Source organism: Sinocyclocheilus rhinocerous, unplaced genomic scaffold (assembly GCF_001515625.1).
Source record: "Sinocyclocheilus rhinocerous isolate Xijiao unplaced genomic scaffold, SAMN03320098_v1.1 scaffold1784, whole genome shotgun sequence".
Lineage (NCBI taxonomy): Eukaryota > Metazoa > Chordata > Actinopteri > Cypriniformes > Cyprinidae > Sinocyclocheilus > Sinocyclocheilus rhinocerous.
This window is the reverse complement of record NW_015624569.1, coordinates 361,505-378,176: the sequence shown is the minus strand read 5'-3', so window position 1 is coordinate 378,176 and position 16,672 is coordinate 361,505. Positions and strand designations below refer to the sequence as shown.

Below are 16,672 nucleotides of genomic sequence, written 5' to 3'. Positions count from 1 at the left end.
TTTAACCCCTTAACTGTCACCCCACCCCACCACACACTTTTCTTTTGAATATAGACATGAAAATGCAGAAAATAATTTGTTGTAAGTCATGAATGCTTTGAAATACAGACCTAAGGTTGATCTCTTTAAAATTAAAATTGGTTATAAAATTAAAGCCATATGTGTAAATAAGTTATGTTGAGGTACCTGTGAGATTTTTATTAAGCCATTATACAAAAAAATAAAAATAAAAATAGCCACCAGGTGACACCTGAACTCCACTGATTTTTTTAATGCATTTCCCGGTCACAAATTTATTTCGCAACATTACTTCTATTACAAAAGCACAAAAAAAAAAAAAAACACCAAATATGGACTTTTGACATCCAGACCTTTCAACAATATGTATTTTCTTAAGATTTAAAAAAGTTTTGATGTGACAAATATTTACAAAACCCTCCTGAAATTTTTCGAAAGCTTCCAAAAAATCATGGAAAGTTTCAGAACTTTTCCACCTTTTTGCAATCATAAACAGGAATGAATAGAACTGAGTGAACTTACAGTACATTGTTTTATATGAAGGCCTGTGTGTGTAATTAATTTCTTCATATTTCTTTTACTTTTAAGAGAACACTTAATTTTCCAGAACATTATACAATTCAACATCCTGTGTGTTGTGGTCAGTTCAGCTCTAATTCACACTCATTAATTGAAGAGAGGCCAATTCCTAAATTCTGAATTTGCCCAATTTAGGTCTGCATGTGTACAAAAGGACTTGGTATTAAGATTGCTGTAAGGGTTTTATTTATGGAATGGTATAAAGAAAATTATCTTTCACAACACTACTAGTCATTTTACAATAAAAGATTAATTTAAAAAAGTGATTTTTTTTTTTTTTTACTAAGAAACAGAATTACATCCACTACTATGAAATCACAGCTGTGCTAAAATAAACCTCAAATTAAATAATTAAAATAAAAGTTGCATTTAACTGTTTTAAGGGAGTTTACAATATATCAATCATATGAACACATTTTACATGTACTGCTGATCTTCTCAACCAGCACAGAATTACTCCTTTTACATGTCCTGCCACAGTGTTGACACTTTTGAGCACACAGCTGGAGTCAAATTGAGCCAGGACCACCACTGCTGCCGCTGAAACTAGGTGTACATAAGGAGAGTGTAATCGTGTTTAAATCCATTACAGAGAAGAACATTATTAGAATTTGCAAGAAATAATAAGTGTAATGTGATAAATTACCTTAAAAATGTGTAACTCGTGAAAACACATATCCATTTGCCTGAACTCTCCATGTCACTTTTGTTTCCTTTTCTATACCCCATTCCTTCAGCTTCTGTTTTATCTAAAGAAAAATCAAATATGATATGAGCTATTTTCTTTTAATTTTCTCTATGGTTTGCAATTTGCAACGCTGTTACTAAAATGAGAGACATCTGAATACCATTTAAATCTTTAAGTAAAACAGTGATTCTTATGACTTAAAATTTTCTAGCAGTAAACAACACTACATACAAAATTTATAAGTTTTTGCCAGAATGTGTAGCAGGGTTGGCAAGACAATCTTAAATGAAGCGGTCACTCAGCTAGTTTAAAGGGATAGTTCACCCAAAAATGAAAATTCTATCATTAAAGTCGGCATGAAACGGAAGTTGTGATTGTCTTTTTTTCTCTACTGTGACGTATATCCGAGTGAAACGGCATCTGAAATGAGAGGGCGGGACTTGATTTCATCCTTCGGGAATTGATTGGTGCTATAAAGTGAAGCATCAGCTTCAGCTTTCCCCCCCAAACCAACACTCACTGCAGCTGGTGGCAGTTCCAGATAGCTCCGCCTTGCGCCATAGCTCGTGATCGGAAGAGTAGAGGAGTCGTTTTGAGGGGGAGGGGAGGTTAACGTTTTTGATTAAAGATTACGAGGGCACATGAATTAAAAAAAAAACAATGAAGTGCACGGATAAATTATTTATAATAAACATCAAAAAATAAGAATTGTCAATTTTGATTTCATGCCGACTTTAATTACTCACCCTCATGTCGTTTCAAACCCATAAGACCCTTGTTCATCTTCGAAACACAAATAAAGATATTCTTGATAAAATCTGAGAATACTTTTTGTGTGCAATTAAAGAGAACAAGAATTATGACTTCGTTCAATGATTCCTTCTCTTCCGTGTCAGTCTCTGCGCATTTGGATTTCATCAAAAATATATTAATTTGTTTTCTGAAGATGAACAAAGGTCTAACGGGTTTGAAACGACTTGAGGGTGAGTAATTATTGACAGAATTTTCATTTTTGGGTGGACTATCGCTTTAAAACCAAATATTGGTTTATATATAATTCACACAACCACAATATTGTGGTTATAACAGGGTATGTCCTCATGGTGCATGTTGGGCCTCTCATGTTGAATCAGACTGTACATTCTCCTGTCTCCCGTAGGACAGACTAATTTGGAGAACAGTGTCAGACTACAGATATATATTTGACTTTGTCCTCTCTGTCCCTGTTCGGCCACATTCTGCGTTTCTGGTGACAGCACTCCAGCTGTGCACTTTAAATGACAGTTATTCGTAGGAGAGGAGAAATGCAGAAAAGACAAAGAAGAGTTTTTTGTTTTTTTTTTGCGTTGCATTGCATTGGTTTAGGATTGCAGAAGAGTTTTTTTTTTTTTTTTGCGTTGCATTGCATTGGTTTAGGATTGCAGAATCATTAAATTCTGATTGAAAAGCTGTGACTTTAGCTGCTTTTTGAAAAGTTGTGGTGGTTTCAGCAGTTCGGGTATAGGTTGGCAGCTCATTCCACCAGAGAGAAGCAGAGAAGGTGAAAGTTTTGGAAAGTGACATTGTGCCTCTTTGTGAAAGAACAAGGTGCTGCTTGTTCAGTGACTGTAGCTGGTGAGAGAGAGCATACACTTGTGAATTGAGATGAGAAGGTACAGTTCCAATGGCTGTCCTGAAAGCTACTGTCAAAGCCTTAAAATGATTCTGGCCACAACTGGGAGCCAGTGGAGTGACATCAGGAGGAGTGGAGGCCAGATGTGCTACTGCATTCCGGATCATCTGCATTGGCCTAGTCGCGCCGATTGGAAGGCCCACCAATAGAGCACTGTAGTTGTCCAGTGTTTAAATTTTGAGAGCTTAACCAAGGAGCTTTGCTGCATATTCTGTCACGAAGGGTCTGAATTTCCTGATCTTGTAAAGCACAAACCTACAAGATGGAGCCATTGTCGAAATGTAAAAGTAGTTAGTCTTTAATCACAACCCCAGGTTCTTTGCTTTCCTGTTTGACATTAATGTTGTAGACCCACAGTTGAACAGTGATGTTGTGGTTTGCAGGGATTACAAGAAGCAGTTTTCACAAGACTGAGCTAGAGATGGCACTTCATCATCCAAGCTGAGATGTTTGAACGACAGATCCTGACATGAACTGAAGCAGTGGGGTCATCAGGTTGAAACAACAGATATAGCTGTGTATCATCTGCATAGCAATTGTAGAAGAAGCTATGTGTCTTTATAATCATGCCCAGTGAGGTTGTGTAAATGGAGAAAAGGAGTGAGCATTGAACCTTGAGGCACCCCTGTGATTAGTTGATGTGATTCAGACACCCCTCCTCTCTGTGAAACCTTTAAATATATGCATGTGAGTTATGGGGGAGCCGATGGTCAAAGGATGATCACAGTGTCAAAGGGAGCAGACTGGTCCAGTAGAATCAGGACAGATGATTTGGAGTTTGATTTTGTTTTAGCAACAGGCAGCAAGGCAGTCTCCATGGAATGTCTGCTTTTGGAATCGGAATGGTTATTGTCAAGTTGGTTGTTCTAGGAGAGAAAAGCTCTTTCAAAACTCTTTCAACAGATTTTCAAGATAAGACAACATTGAGTATTGGTTTTTTAAACCGTAAGGTTGTCTGAGCCTGCTTAAATGCAGTGGGTAAATTGTCAGTAGTAATGTTGTTGATGATGTGAGTCAGAGCAGGCAGCAGCATTGATGAGATCTGCTGTTGTAGGTAGAAGGGGATTGGGACTAAGAGGCAGGTTGTAGAATGGCTTGCAAAGAGAAATTTGGAGACCTTGTTATCCACTAGTGGAAAAAAGGAAGAGAAGAGTGGAATGTGTGTGGGTGGAGGTTGGCAGTTGTTGAGTGGTGAGGAGAACTGGTTGCTTATGTTTGCCACCTTATAAGGGATATAATTGGTAAAGTCATCAGCAGTCGGTCAGTTAGTCTTACGCAATGACTGTCAGGCAACTGTATTGCTTGATATAGGCTTCACTGATATAGGCCTTAGTCAACCGAGTCTTCAACATCAAACTTCAGTCATAAAAGTCTGATGCTCTCTTTTGTAAGGTTGTTTAAATCATAGAGGAGGGGTTTGCTATCCAATTTTAATGCTGCACACCTCTTTTCAACTGAAGTGCTCCAAGTGGCTGCCGAGAGATTTTATGACACCAAAGAGGGATGGTAGTTTATGCCTGATCATGGGATTTACATACTTTTGAACTTCAATCTGGAACACAGGAAGATCATCAGGTTTGCTTTTGGGGGCAAAGCTGACCAATTCTAGGTTTCTCCATTCGGCCTGGCCTTAGCAATTCATACCTTCATGAAGTGCATGAATGCCGCTCGGGCAGCATTGCAACTCCAGGGAATTATGACAGACACCTTGTCAGTACCTTGGGGCAAAGATTTCAAAGGTCACAGTCTTTGTGCTGTAAGGGCCTTACATATTAACATTGACTGCACAAGCCAGTGGCATAATGTGATCAGTTGTTTGTTTTGTTTTGGGGGCTACAACAGAGGTGTTTCAGATCAAAGAATGTGAGGGTGAAAAATACTATTGCTCTTGCTTACAAGGCACATGGGTTAACTTCAACTTTTGGCATTCAAGGTCTCTCTACTAGAAATTTTGTCAGTTATCTAATTGTGGATCTTTGGAGGCCATTTGTGTGGTGGCAGGCTGGGCCTCTATGCACATTTTTATAATCTGGATGGGGACTTTGGTCACAGCTTCGTTTTGTGTTTTTCCAACTCAATGGGAAAGGAGACATTAACAGATACACCAAGTTCTGAGTTTCTGAACTGGCCCAGATGCCTGGTCCATATAGTAAGGACTCTCTTGGCACAATGGAAGTTCAGCATCACCCAGGTCAGCATATCAACGGCTACTGGAACGCAACTCTGTACCCTCCCCACTGTACGCAATCTGCATCGCCAGTGGAGGACGAGGTGGTGGCGAAGGGCAGGATGAGAGGCAGGCAGATGACCAGTGCGGTGATGACAGAGGGAGGAGCCATGGAGGAATCAGGAGGAAGTACGGCGGATCAAGACTGAGGGAGGAGCCAGGGAGAAGACAGGGAGCAGGAGCAGCCTGGTGGGACCCAGATTGTAGTAGGGCTGCACGATTAATCGAAATTAAAATGCAATCGAGATTAGGCAAAAGCTGCGATTGTCATGCATATCCATCAGTGAAGCACGGTTCTGTGATAAGTAGTAAATCTCCATCCGAAGGCCAGAGGGCGCTCTTGCACTGAAACTCCAAATATGCCCCGCAGAAGAAAGGTAATGCACGTGTTTCAGATTAATTGATTCAACGTGATTAATAAACACAGGACTACAACAATATATGGTTTATCTGAGTTCTTTTTGTAATTTTCATTATAATAAAGTACATTTATAATGCAGTGCTAAGTAAGTTTGGAATAAAAACATGTTATTAAATGTGGTATTTTGTGGGACAAGAGATGTTTTTGTTTCATGAATGTTTTTCATTTATGAATTACAAGTATTCATAAATGCTTCTCATATTTTTAAAGATGCATGTTGCTTTTTCAAATGCACGTTATAAATGACTCAAACTCGCCGTGTAAAGGTTCAAAGGTATACAGAAGCAGGTTCAGATGGAACAGCATTTACTACACAGAGCCGTAGTTCATTGACAAGCTACTCAAACTGCTTTCATAATCGCAGAACGATTTCATCAATTTCATAATCGCGCGATAAAATCGGTCTGTGATTATGAAAGCGGTTTTGCGTAGCTTGTCAGTGAACTACGCTTCATTGTTAGTTAGCAGCTGCAGCGGTATTCCTTCTACCCACAACCTGGAAACGACGTGCATTATCTTTCTTCTGCAGGGCATATTTGGAGTTTCATCGCAAGAGGGCCTTCTGGCCTTCGGATGGAGATTTACTACTGATCACAGAACCATGCTTCACTGAAAGATACACATGACAATCGCATTTGATTAATCATGCAGCCCTAGACTGCAGCCATGAAGGTGACCCACGGTGGAGCTGATGGAGGGAGGAGCCATGGTGGTGGAAGGGCTGACGACTCCACGGGGCCGACCGACAGCGGCGGAGCAGGTGGAAGAGGAGTCCAGGGTGGAGACGGAGAGTCACAGAGCCAGGGCGATGGGGAGGATCTGGAGGGCCAGGGAAGCCAGAGCGACAGAGGACCAAGGTGGAGCCGGAGGGAGGGAGGAGCCCAACGGAGCCAGAGGGATGAAGGGATGAGGGAAGTCGGAGGAGTGTAGTCCTGAGGCGAGGGCAGGTCGATGACCGATCAAGACAGAGCCAGAGGGACGAGGGAGCCCAGCGGAGCTGGTAGACTGATGGGCCACAGTGGAGATGAGGAAGCTAGAAGTCAAGGTGGAGCCTCTGGGTCGATGGGCCGAGGCGGAGTCCAGGACTCATAGGCTGGAGGTGGAGACAAAGAATCCTCTTGCCACAATACCGATGGACCCGTGGCAAAACCACACCAATGATGGTGGGCTGAGGGTGAGCTGAGGGACTGGCAGGATACAACAGCAAAGGGGCAGATGGTGGCAGACAGCTCATGAGAGAAGGTGGGAGAGGGAGACCGGGTGGGATTTCTGGGCTGTTGTGTGTTTCTGGGATGGTGTGCGCTGCCCACAAACACCAAATAGCGACGCCCATCACAGGGAGCGCAGTGGATAGGGGAACGACCTCCGTGGTCGTGACAGCACAGACAAATAGTTCAGGGCAGACTGACAGTTCAGGAGAAGGCGGGAAAAGAATGGGCATGTCCAAATATAACCACCAACCTCAGCTCACCCTCAGCGGTGGTGCAGTGGGCAAGGTTTATCTCTGTGCCCTCCCGCTCCACTGTGACATGCTCCGCGTCGGGCTTAGTTGCCGGCTCATGCACCTGGTCAGATGTCGGTTGAGGCTCTGGCTCCGGGGCGATCCTCATCTCTGTCGCTCCTTCCAGGTATGGTATGGTGCTGGCATGGTCCTCGAGAGATCGCTCCCCCTGCTCCAGCAGTTAGGGTTGTCCATAAATAGTACCAAAAATAAAAACTTTAAAAAATTTGAAAACACGCCGACACATGCTGCATAACTTTTGTTTTAACACATGTAACAATCGACAAGACCCGACAAACTCAAACTGAACAGACAGGAACTTAAATAAACAGACCAATTGAGGATAATAAACAAGACACACCTGAACCAAATGACAATCAGACACAGACGGGAAACTAGGTCAATAGAACGCATGAGGAATGAAAACAAACTAAAAGTCCATAAAGACAGAGACAAACAGAACATAACTGTGACAATTACATTTACCTGGGGTCAGTGTTACAAATAGTAGCAATATTATTTTTTAAAGATAAATAAGCAGGTATTTATTATCATTTTTGCCCGAGCAATGAAGTGGTTTCCCATAAGAAGCATTACCACAAAATTCTCTTCTATTGCTACATTCAGTTAACAAGCATTGCATGCATCTATCCTGTTTTCATATAATTTATTTGTTTCTATGATTTAATTTAGTAATTTCTTCGTTTATTTTTTTTATTATCTGTCAGCAGTGATTATGCATTTATTGGTATCACTAATAGTTGTGGTATTTACATCTTGCATGTCTATTGTTAATAAATCATATTAGTTTTATACACTTGATTCTTTCTTGTGTTAGTGAACAAAGGCTCTACTAGGTACCTGAATTCTTACAAATCCTTCAGATAAATTAAAATAAATTACAGTAATTATAAATTATGGTTAATTTTATGTCGGATAATAACATAGGACGTGTACCACTAAAACTTCATAGGGCACTACATTGTACAGTATCATATTTTTGAAACATGAAACTGCAGATTATCCATTATCTGTTTTAACACAAATTGTTTAATACTTACCCACTGTAAGATAACAGTCATCACTGCAGGATCATTGAGATTCTGACCAGATTTGACCCTCAGTCTTACAATCTGTTTCTTTGCACCTGTTAGAATATAAAAAGTAGTGCTGTCAAAATTAGTGCGTTAACGCAGATGATTAATTTGCCAATGTAATGCCGTTAAAGATATTTAATGCAGTTAATGCAGGGGCGGATCTAGGGTTGGCTTTTTTCTGTTTTTTTTTTCTTTACAAGAATTGCATTTATTTGAATGCAGTACGGTCTTTATGGCCACATCAAATGGGAGACTTTTCAGACGTGCACTTCACTTCAGCGACAGGTACTAGTCAAACAAGCGCGGAAACTGTAAAGGTGACGAGGGAGCTTCAGTAGAACAATAGTGACAATAGAAATTTTTTACTGTTGATAACATGATGTGTAGTGCAAGAGCGGCATGGCTTGTCGGACATAGCAACAGTAATTATGGAGAGCAGGTTTTTGCGAGGGGTCAATTGCATGCATAAATACTATAAATACTGCACTCTATAGTCTGTATTATTTCATATTAAAGTGCAAATGAAACTACGAGCATGCATGTCAGATTCGTGTCACATTCAGCAGCGGCTTTAAGAGCAGCCAAATTACTGTATATTTACTACTTGCTGAAGGGCACAGATAAATATAACATTTATTATAATGGGCTTATGTAAAGATTGTTTTAAGTTCACAAAAATTCAAAGTTGTTATTGTTTTAAGTCTAATAAATGTTAAAATTGATAGGTCTCTATTAAACTGTAATGTTAAACGGCTATAGTCAATGGTTAAATATTAGGAATAAAGAACAATTTCCTACAGACTTCTGTAGTGTTGGTATCAGCGATACTCACCTTCAGTCATAAAAAAAAGATGCCATTAAACAAATATTAAAAATATACTGTCTTTGTTGTTTCTACATTAATTTGAAGATTGAATATGAAATTATTGCAATATAAAAGCATATTTAAAAACTTTAATGTTAGGTGGGATTAATCATGATTAATTTTAGAAAACATGTGTGATTAATTAGTTAATTAGTTAATAAAATTGGTATTTATTCCTGGCCACTGGTCATTTGAAGAAAGCAACATTAATATTTTTAATTTAAAAGAACTTTAATTAAACGTTGAAGCAATTAATTAAAATGGGAGCCCTAATAATAATGTTTTGTGAATATATTTTATAAAATCTGTTCTTCGCTCTTTCTGAATGCACCTTGCAGTCAGCTCTTTTTAAATGGAGAGTTCACCCAAAAATGAAAGTTCTGTCAATTTTTTCACCCTGAAGTTTTTCCAAACCTGTATAAGTTTCTTTCACAACACAAAATAAGATATTTTGAAGAATGTGGGAAACGCACACAGGTCTGGAACAACATGAGGGTAAGTAAATGATTACAGAATGTTCATTTTTGGATTAGGGTTAAGGCTTAATCTTTTTTAACATTGTTATGCAGTCCAGTATCAGGAAGAGGAATTGCTGGAAGTAATGTTTGGACTTTTTTGGATGTGACAGCTGATTAAAGAAGCATGATGGCAAATTAACGTATATATATATTTTAAAAACACTTGCTGACCAAATGGGGTTAGAAGAAAGTTCATTTCTAATGTTTGTAATGAACAATTAGTAGCCAAGGACCAGACATGAAACTTACGGTGCATGCAGAGGAAAGGGAGAACGTTTGAGCAGACCTGATAACTGATTATACCACCAGGATCTGAAACACCACAAGGACTATGCAGCCCAGATTGTAAAGGCAGTCTAGTAAAGGAGGAAGTGGAGACATTTGTTTCATCTGACCATTTCCACACGTCTCTGAAGAGTCCAATCCAAGCATTTGCATATGGTTTCATCAGCACACTCAGCTGGTTATTTTCAGTTTGATTCTGAATGATGACAAGGTCTGTGTAATACTGTCTGCAGTAGCTCTGAGCATCCTTCCAGGTCTTGATATTACTGATGAAAACAAACCTGTTTACTCCATTCACTGTAACAAAAATATAAAATAAATTAAAAAAGGTTAAATTGCATTTATTTTTACACAGTGTAACTTTCACAGGGTAAATGTCAATGCTGAAGCCAGACTACAACTGTTCTGACTATTTTAAACCGGGCCTGTTATGGGGGGGGGATCAATTTTGCAAGAGGTCCTACTGGTTACGGTGTAACAAAGTTTTAATAAAAGAAAAAAAAAAAAAGGACAAAAGACAGGGGATATCCCTTTTCCAAACCGTATTAAACGGTCCATGCCAAATATTCACAAACACCATATTAAACGCTTCACAAATATACAAATTCCCCTAGCAAACAGTCACAAAAAAAAAAAAACAATGTCCAGAATAAATGAGCAGGGTTTTGAATACAGAATGTCCAGCAATGCTGATGACGATTTGTGCCAGTTTTGTAAATTAGTGCAGTTTATGAGCAGTTTAACGGTCTTATCTGTTGATGAGACTACAGATGCAATGTAGAAATCCTTGCAGAGGTAGGCCGGTTAGCTTTGGGTATAATCCTTGGACAGGTGCGATAACACACTCAAAGGAACACCAAAGTTGTACATCCACTCCTCATAGTTGTTAGCATGCAACATTAGCATGAATTGGATCAAATAAAAATCCTAACAACTAAACTAAAAGATAACAACTAATCAGAGTCCATACAGTAACCAAACAAACATAATACACAAAACATTAAACAGTAAACTCCACTAAAGGTTAAACTTAACAAAAGTACCCACAAATTACATATAGACAGCAAAATGTGAAAATAGAACAGCAAACTTAGTTGAGCAGCAAACTAAACGTTTCTCAGACCAGGATTGTTTTTATAACAAAGAAGCCATGAGGGATTCAAATAGAATCTGCTTCTTACTCTACTGCTTCCTGTCTTATACAGAAAAAAAGTGAGGCTACTGTGTCACCTAGTGGTCAGGATGAGCATAGCACCCAAAATAAACCTTGTGACAGGAGGTAACGGTTGCATATCCCCCCCTCTTAATTGGAAAGAGTTTCAAAAGTGCCATAAAAAGGCTTTACGTTTTGAACATGAAAAGAATCTACAAGATCAGGGTCATCAACAAAAGATACAGAGTAATTTACTGGACCAAGGCATTTGATTACTTTGGCAGGACCTTTCCATTTTGCAGCAAGTTTGGCCATAAACCCATCGGTAGCCCGTGACAGAGAATGAGTACGAACCCAAACCAAATCTCCAACCTGGAAGAGAGCTTGTCGTCTTCTTAAGTTGTAGTAGTGATGTTGTTTTTCTTGGACTCGTTCCACATTCCTTTGCATGGTCTGGATCAACTCTTTGTGCCTCTCCAGAACTGGGTATGCTGGGTCAGGTGTTTTTGCAATCGCTCTCTCTAAAGGACCTTTCAGCTTTCGCCCGAGCATGACTTTGGCTGGAGTGAATCCTGTATTCTCCTGCCAAGCTGAGTTAATGGCAAAACGGAACTCTGCCAACCATCTATCCCAATTGTGGTGACGGTCTTGAACATATGAGGTGATCATGGTTTTGAGAGTACGGTTGACTCGTTGTTAGGTTTGTTTGAGGGTGTGCAGTAGTGGCTAGTTTTTGAATGACACTCCATTGTTTGCAGACCAGGCAGAGAAGTTGCGAAGTAAACTGGGATCCTCTGTCAGATACCAGATACATCGGGGTACCCCATCTGGTGAAGATTTCTTCCATCAGGATGCGTGCGATCTGTGGAGCTTTTGCGACACACAAAGGAAACAACTCCACCCACTTTGAACAGTAGTCCACAATTACCAGAAGGTGTTCATTCTGTTTTGGACTTTTGGGAAATGGTCCCATGAGGTCAACTCCCAGCATATGTCCAGGTTCCACTACTGGTGTAGACAGCATATGGCTGGCTAGTTTTGCAAAAGATGGTTTGTGCTGCTGACATACCTGACACCTTACAATGCTCCACACATTTGATCGCAGAGTAGGCCAGTAGCAAATGTCCACAAGTCTTAACAGAGTTTTGAGTCTGCCAAGATGTCCACTTAGAGGGTTGTTGTGTGCATAGTTGAGAAAATTTTGTCTTGAGCAGGTAGGAATGACTAATTGAAGTTTGGGCCCTTTCGGGCCTTGCGGCATGCTGCGGAACAGAAATCCATTTTCCAACAAGTAATGAATGCGAGTGGGATCTGGGTCAATGAATTTGAATTTCTGCGTCTTCCTGTTGGGCTTTTGCAATGTCGGACCATTCAACAGGAAATGCAGAGAAAGTGGTTGATGAGTCCTGGGATTTTACCTGTGACAGCATAGTGAGTGGCGAGGTATCTGGGAAACTGCGTGAGAAGGTATCTGGTACAATGTTGCATTGACCCTTATGATACTTGACAGTGAAATCACACTCTTGCAGGCGAATGGACCATCGAATCAGACGTGAAGATGGTTTTGGGTGGTTAAATACCCAGGTTAGAGCTGCGTGATCAGTGATCACCTCAAATTGTCATCCTTCCAAGTATGGTCTCCATTTTTCGACTGCCCATATCACTGCACAACACTCCTTCTCCAAGACTGAATACGATTTATCAGCTCCTTGTAACAGACGCGAGGCGTAGGCGACAAAGTTCTACACCATCTATATCTTGGGTCAAGACTGCTCCCAAACCAATATCACTAGCGTCAGTTTGGACTCTAAAAGACTTTGAGAAATCTGGGGCCATTAAAACCGGGGCACTGATCAATTCATGCTTGATCAATTCAAAAGAACTCTGACATTCCTCAGTCCAAGTCCAGGTAGCTCCTTTTCTTTTCAAGGCATGTAATGCGGCGGCTTTCTCTGAAAACTGAGGGATAAATCTGTGGTACCCTCCTGCTATACCTAAGAAACGTTGCACTTCTTTCAGAGACTTGGGGACAGGAAAGTTAGCAACAGCTTCAATTTTAGCAGGGTCAGTTTTGATTCCATCTGCTGAAATTACATGTCCTAAAAACTTCAGAGATTTCTGCATCAAGTTACACTTCTGGAGGTTCAGGGTGAGACCCGCTCGGCTTAGACACTGGAAGACTGCTCTTAGGTGGACTAGATGTTCTTCCTCAGACTTGGAGTAAACTACCACATCGTCAATGTATACAAAACAACTCTTACCCCTTACGTCTTTCAGCACCAACTCCATCAATCGCTGGAACGTGGCTGCGGAGTTTTTAAGGCCGAAGGGTAGACGGAGAAATTCATATAGCCCTAATGATGTGGTGAAAGCAGTTTTGGGAATACTCTCTGGCTCCATTTTAACTTGCCAATACCCGCTTTTGAGGTCGAGGGTATTGAAAATAGTAGCTCTGTACAGAGACTCAAGGATCTCATGTACTTGAGGCATGGGGTAACCGTCCAAGTACGTCTTTGAGTTTAAACCTCTAAAATCAATACAGAATCGCTGACCCCCTCCCTTCTTCGGTACCAGGACCACAGGTGCTGCCCATGGAGAAAATGAGGGTCTGATGATCTTCTTGTCCAACATTACCTTGATTTCTTGTTCGATGAATTGTTGTTTCTCAGCTGATACTCGGTATGGTTTCTTGCGGATGGGTACTTCACTGGTTGTAATGATGCGGTGTTTGACTACATCAGTGTGTCCTATTTCATTGGTGCAAAGAGTGGGCCATTCTCTCAGCAGATGTTTAAGTCGGAGCTAATATTCTGGAGACATGTCTGCACTGGTAACCAGTTGATGCACATAGGTCTGTGTTTCATGCGACTCTTCTGGTAAGGGTAATGCAAGGTAGAAAGACAGCAATGCATTGTGATAATTGAAAGGCATGAATAAGAATGTTTCCTCTTGGCAGTGGTTTGAGGCAGGCAAGGTGTAATCCAAACTAATTCCGGTAGACATTAGAAAATCCATACCAAGGATGACGGGTACAGTGAGATCTTCATCCTTCAAAACATACAAAGTCAAATCATACCTCCTTCCTTGCACTTTGCATTCACAGTTCCACACCCCCAAAGCAGATAACACTTGGCCGTTGACTTGCTTGAAGGTCTGACCACGACTGGAATTCAGCTGTTCTTTGTGTCTCAACTGTCTCCAACAGGATTCCTGTAGTAGAGTCAGCGAACTACCTGTATCAATCATGGCTTGAAAATATCTCCCATGGATCAATATTGGCAGGGTGAGTATCTTCAAGTTGAACAGATTGGCATTAGAAGCAGACTGTAGAATATGAATGTGCCATGGATTGGCCTTGGGATGGGTGTCTCTGTCGGTTTGGTTTCTGCTGTTCTGCATTTCAGCATTAGCCTGACTCCAATACTTCTTGGCTTCTTCAAAATCTCTCTCAATTTGCGTGCCAACTCTCGCTAGCTCACTCACCTCTCTTACAGTGCCAGTTAACAAACTTGCGAGTCGAGGATTGCAGTTTCTCAAAATTGACTGTACGATCTCCTTCTCAGACATCTCCTTCTTCCATCTTAAACACAAAGCATGATAATGATATGCAAAATCTCGAATTGATTCTTTTGGACCTTGTTATCTTTCCAGCAAATGCTTGGCAGCTTCAGCTTCGTAATCGTCAAGACAAGAAAGCATGCAGGAAATCTTGTTTGAATTGGCCCCAAGTGAAAATGTGTCTTCTCTCTGCTAGCCCCTGTAACACTGAAGTGAGAGAAGCTAGTATTTCTGAGTCGGTGAGTGGTCGGAGTGCAAAATACTCCTCACCACGTTCAACAAAAGTAATAGGATCATTGTCTTTGTCTGAACCAAACTGTGGGAATTCAACCCTTACCGGAGGACGATAGGGAGCAATCGTTGCCATATCAGGAAGGCTGCGAGTACATTGATGAAGTTGCTCAGTACGTGGTCGATTGGAGTTTCTTGACAAGGCAGGGGTGAGCAAAGGAAGAGAAACTGGAGTAGACATGACATGAGCATATGACTTAAGCTTATTGTCGATCAGTGCATCTCTCCTCTTCAAACAATCCACCACTGACTTCCCTAAATCACATATACTCAGCTCAATATTTTTTTTTTATTCTCTCACACTCCCTTTCTATCTTGTAGGTCAACTTTTCTTCCAACAACTGACACTGCTCCATAAATTCAGAGTGTGAACAACATTGACTCACTTTTTGGGTGCAGGCTTGAACTTCACCTTCCAAAGCGGAGATGCGGTTGGTCAATGAATCCATTACCTGTGTTGAAGGGTGATTATCAGAAACTACGTCATCAGGAGGAGGAGGTGGGGGAAGTGGGTCATCAAGAGGAATGTTGGAATCATTATCTTTGTCAGAATTGATATATAATTCACTGAAAGTATGGATGAGCTCTTGCACAGGCCGTGAATCTCTTCTCGTAACAAACGGGCCTGCAGTGAAATCAGGATTGGGTTCGCACTCATCCTCTGCATCGTGTGATGTGACAGACATGACTGAAACACAACAGACGACAAGTAATAAACATAAGATGAACATAAGATGTCTTTTTGCAAATGTCCCTGTTCGGGCACCAATCTATAACTGTCCCGACTATTAAAAAAAAAAAACTGACACGCCAAGCGCCATTCCCACATCCGAGCTCGCACCTCATGTTTGCGGCTGAATGCCAATGATCATAATTGATGGACAACTATGCCCGTGAAAAGTCATCAGCAATCCGGTGCCAAGAGAAGAAAAAAAAAAGTGAAAACGAAGCCCGTGCATCACTTTCAGCAGGCCCGTAGCCAGCTATGAGGTCACCGAGGTCCGGACCTCTGTAAATTTTTCATGTTCAAAAATAAAATTTGTCCTCTGAATTACTCTTGCTGTTAAACTTCTCATATGAATGTCTGCATGACATGTATAATTCAGTTTAGACAGTTTGCAAGAATGTTTAGCGTCCGTGCGAGACGCTGGTGGAGTGAACGAGGCTTGAGAGAGTTATGAGGGTGTGGGTGCAGCCTCCGTGTTGCCAGATCCAGCTATTATAAGCATTTTGGACTTGTCTTTACCACTTAATTTGACACTTTAGAAAGTTAATAAAGTAGGAAGTTGCAGTTTAGGGTCAGCGATATCTTTATGTTATCTTATTTGCAAAAGATTTGAAAATTTCGGTTTATTTCATTTATTTTTCAGTTTTTGTTTGTTTTAATAGCAATATCTGTCAACACTGCATGATCGCTGGCACCTAAACTGACAGTATCAAAAAGGCCCATGGATACAACATTCGGTAAGGGAAATGCAAAAAAAAAACCCGTCATCAACGCTGTCAAAAACAGTAGCATTTAACACTAGTGCAAGTAGGTAGGTTACAGAATTAAATGAAATATGCAAGCACTAGCCATGAAGAAGTTTCTTCCAAAAGAGATGCTGTTTCATTCAGTATAGTAGTTAAATTTTTTACAAATCATGCTATAAACATTCAAAAGAGCACTAGACAAAGTTATCAGCTATATAGCAATGGTTATTAATAAAAACTATAACAGTAATATGCATTGTTGCATGAATAATAAACAACTGATAAAATTATCCACCCTTAAATATAGTAAAGTATTAACAAATTTT

General features: G+C 40.5%; 1 protein-coding gene across 1 annotated transcript in view; it reads right to left on the bottom strand.

Annotated features, from left to right (window-relative positions):
* Window positions 1–899: 899 nt before the first annotated feature.
* The window catches only part of LOC107744253 (uncharacterized), a 17,684-nt gene continuing 1,911 nt past the window's right edge, over window positions 900–16,672 (bottom strand). Inside the window, exons 2-5 of the mRNA XM_016557792.1 lie at window positions 9,836–10,168; window positions 8,168–8,253; window positions 1,244–1,346; window positions 900–1,143 (exon numbers count right to left, since the gene is read on the bottom strand). Coding sequence (XP_016413278.1) covers window positions 1,245–1,346; window positions 8,168–8,253; window positions 9,836–10,168 — 521 coding nt within the window. The 3' untranslated portion in view covers window positions 900–1,143; window position 1,244. The remainder of the gene's footprint in view (window positions 1,144–1,243; window positions 1,347–8,167; window positions 8,254–9,835; window positions 10,169–16,672) is intronic.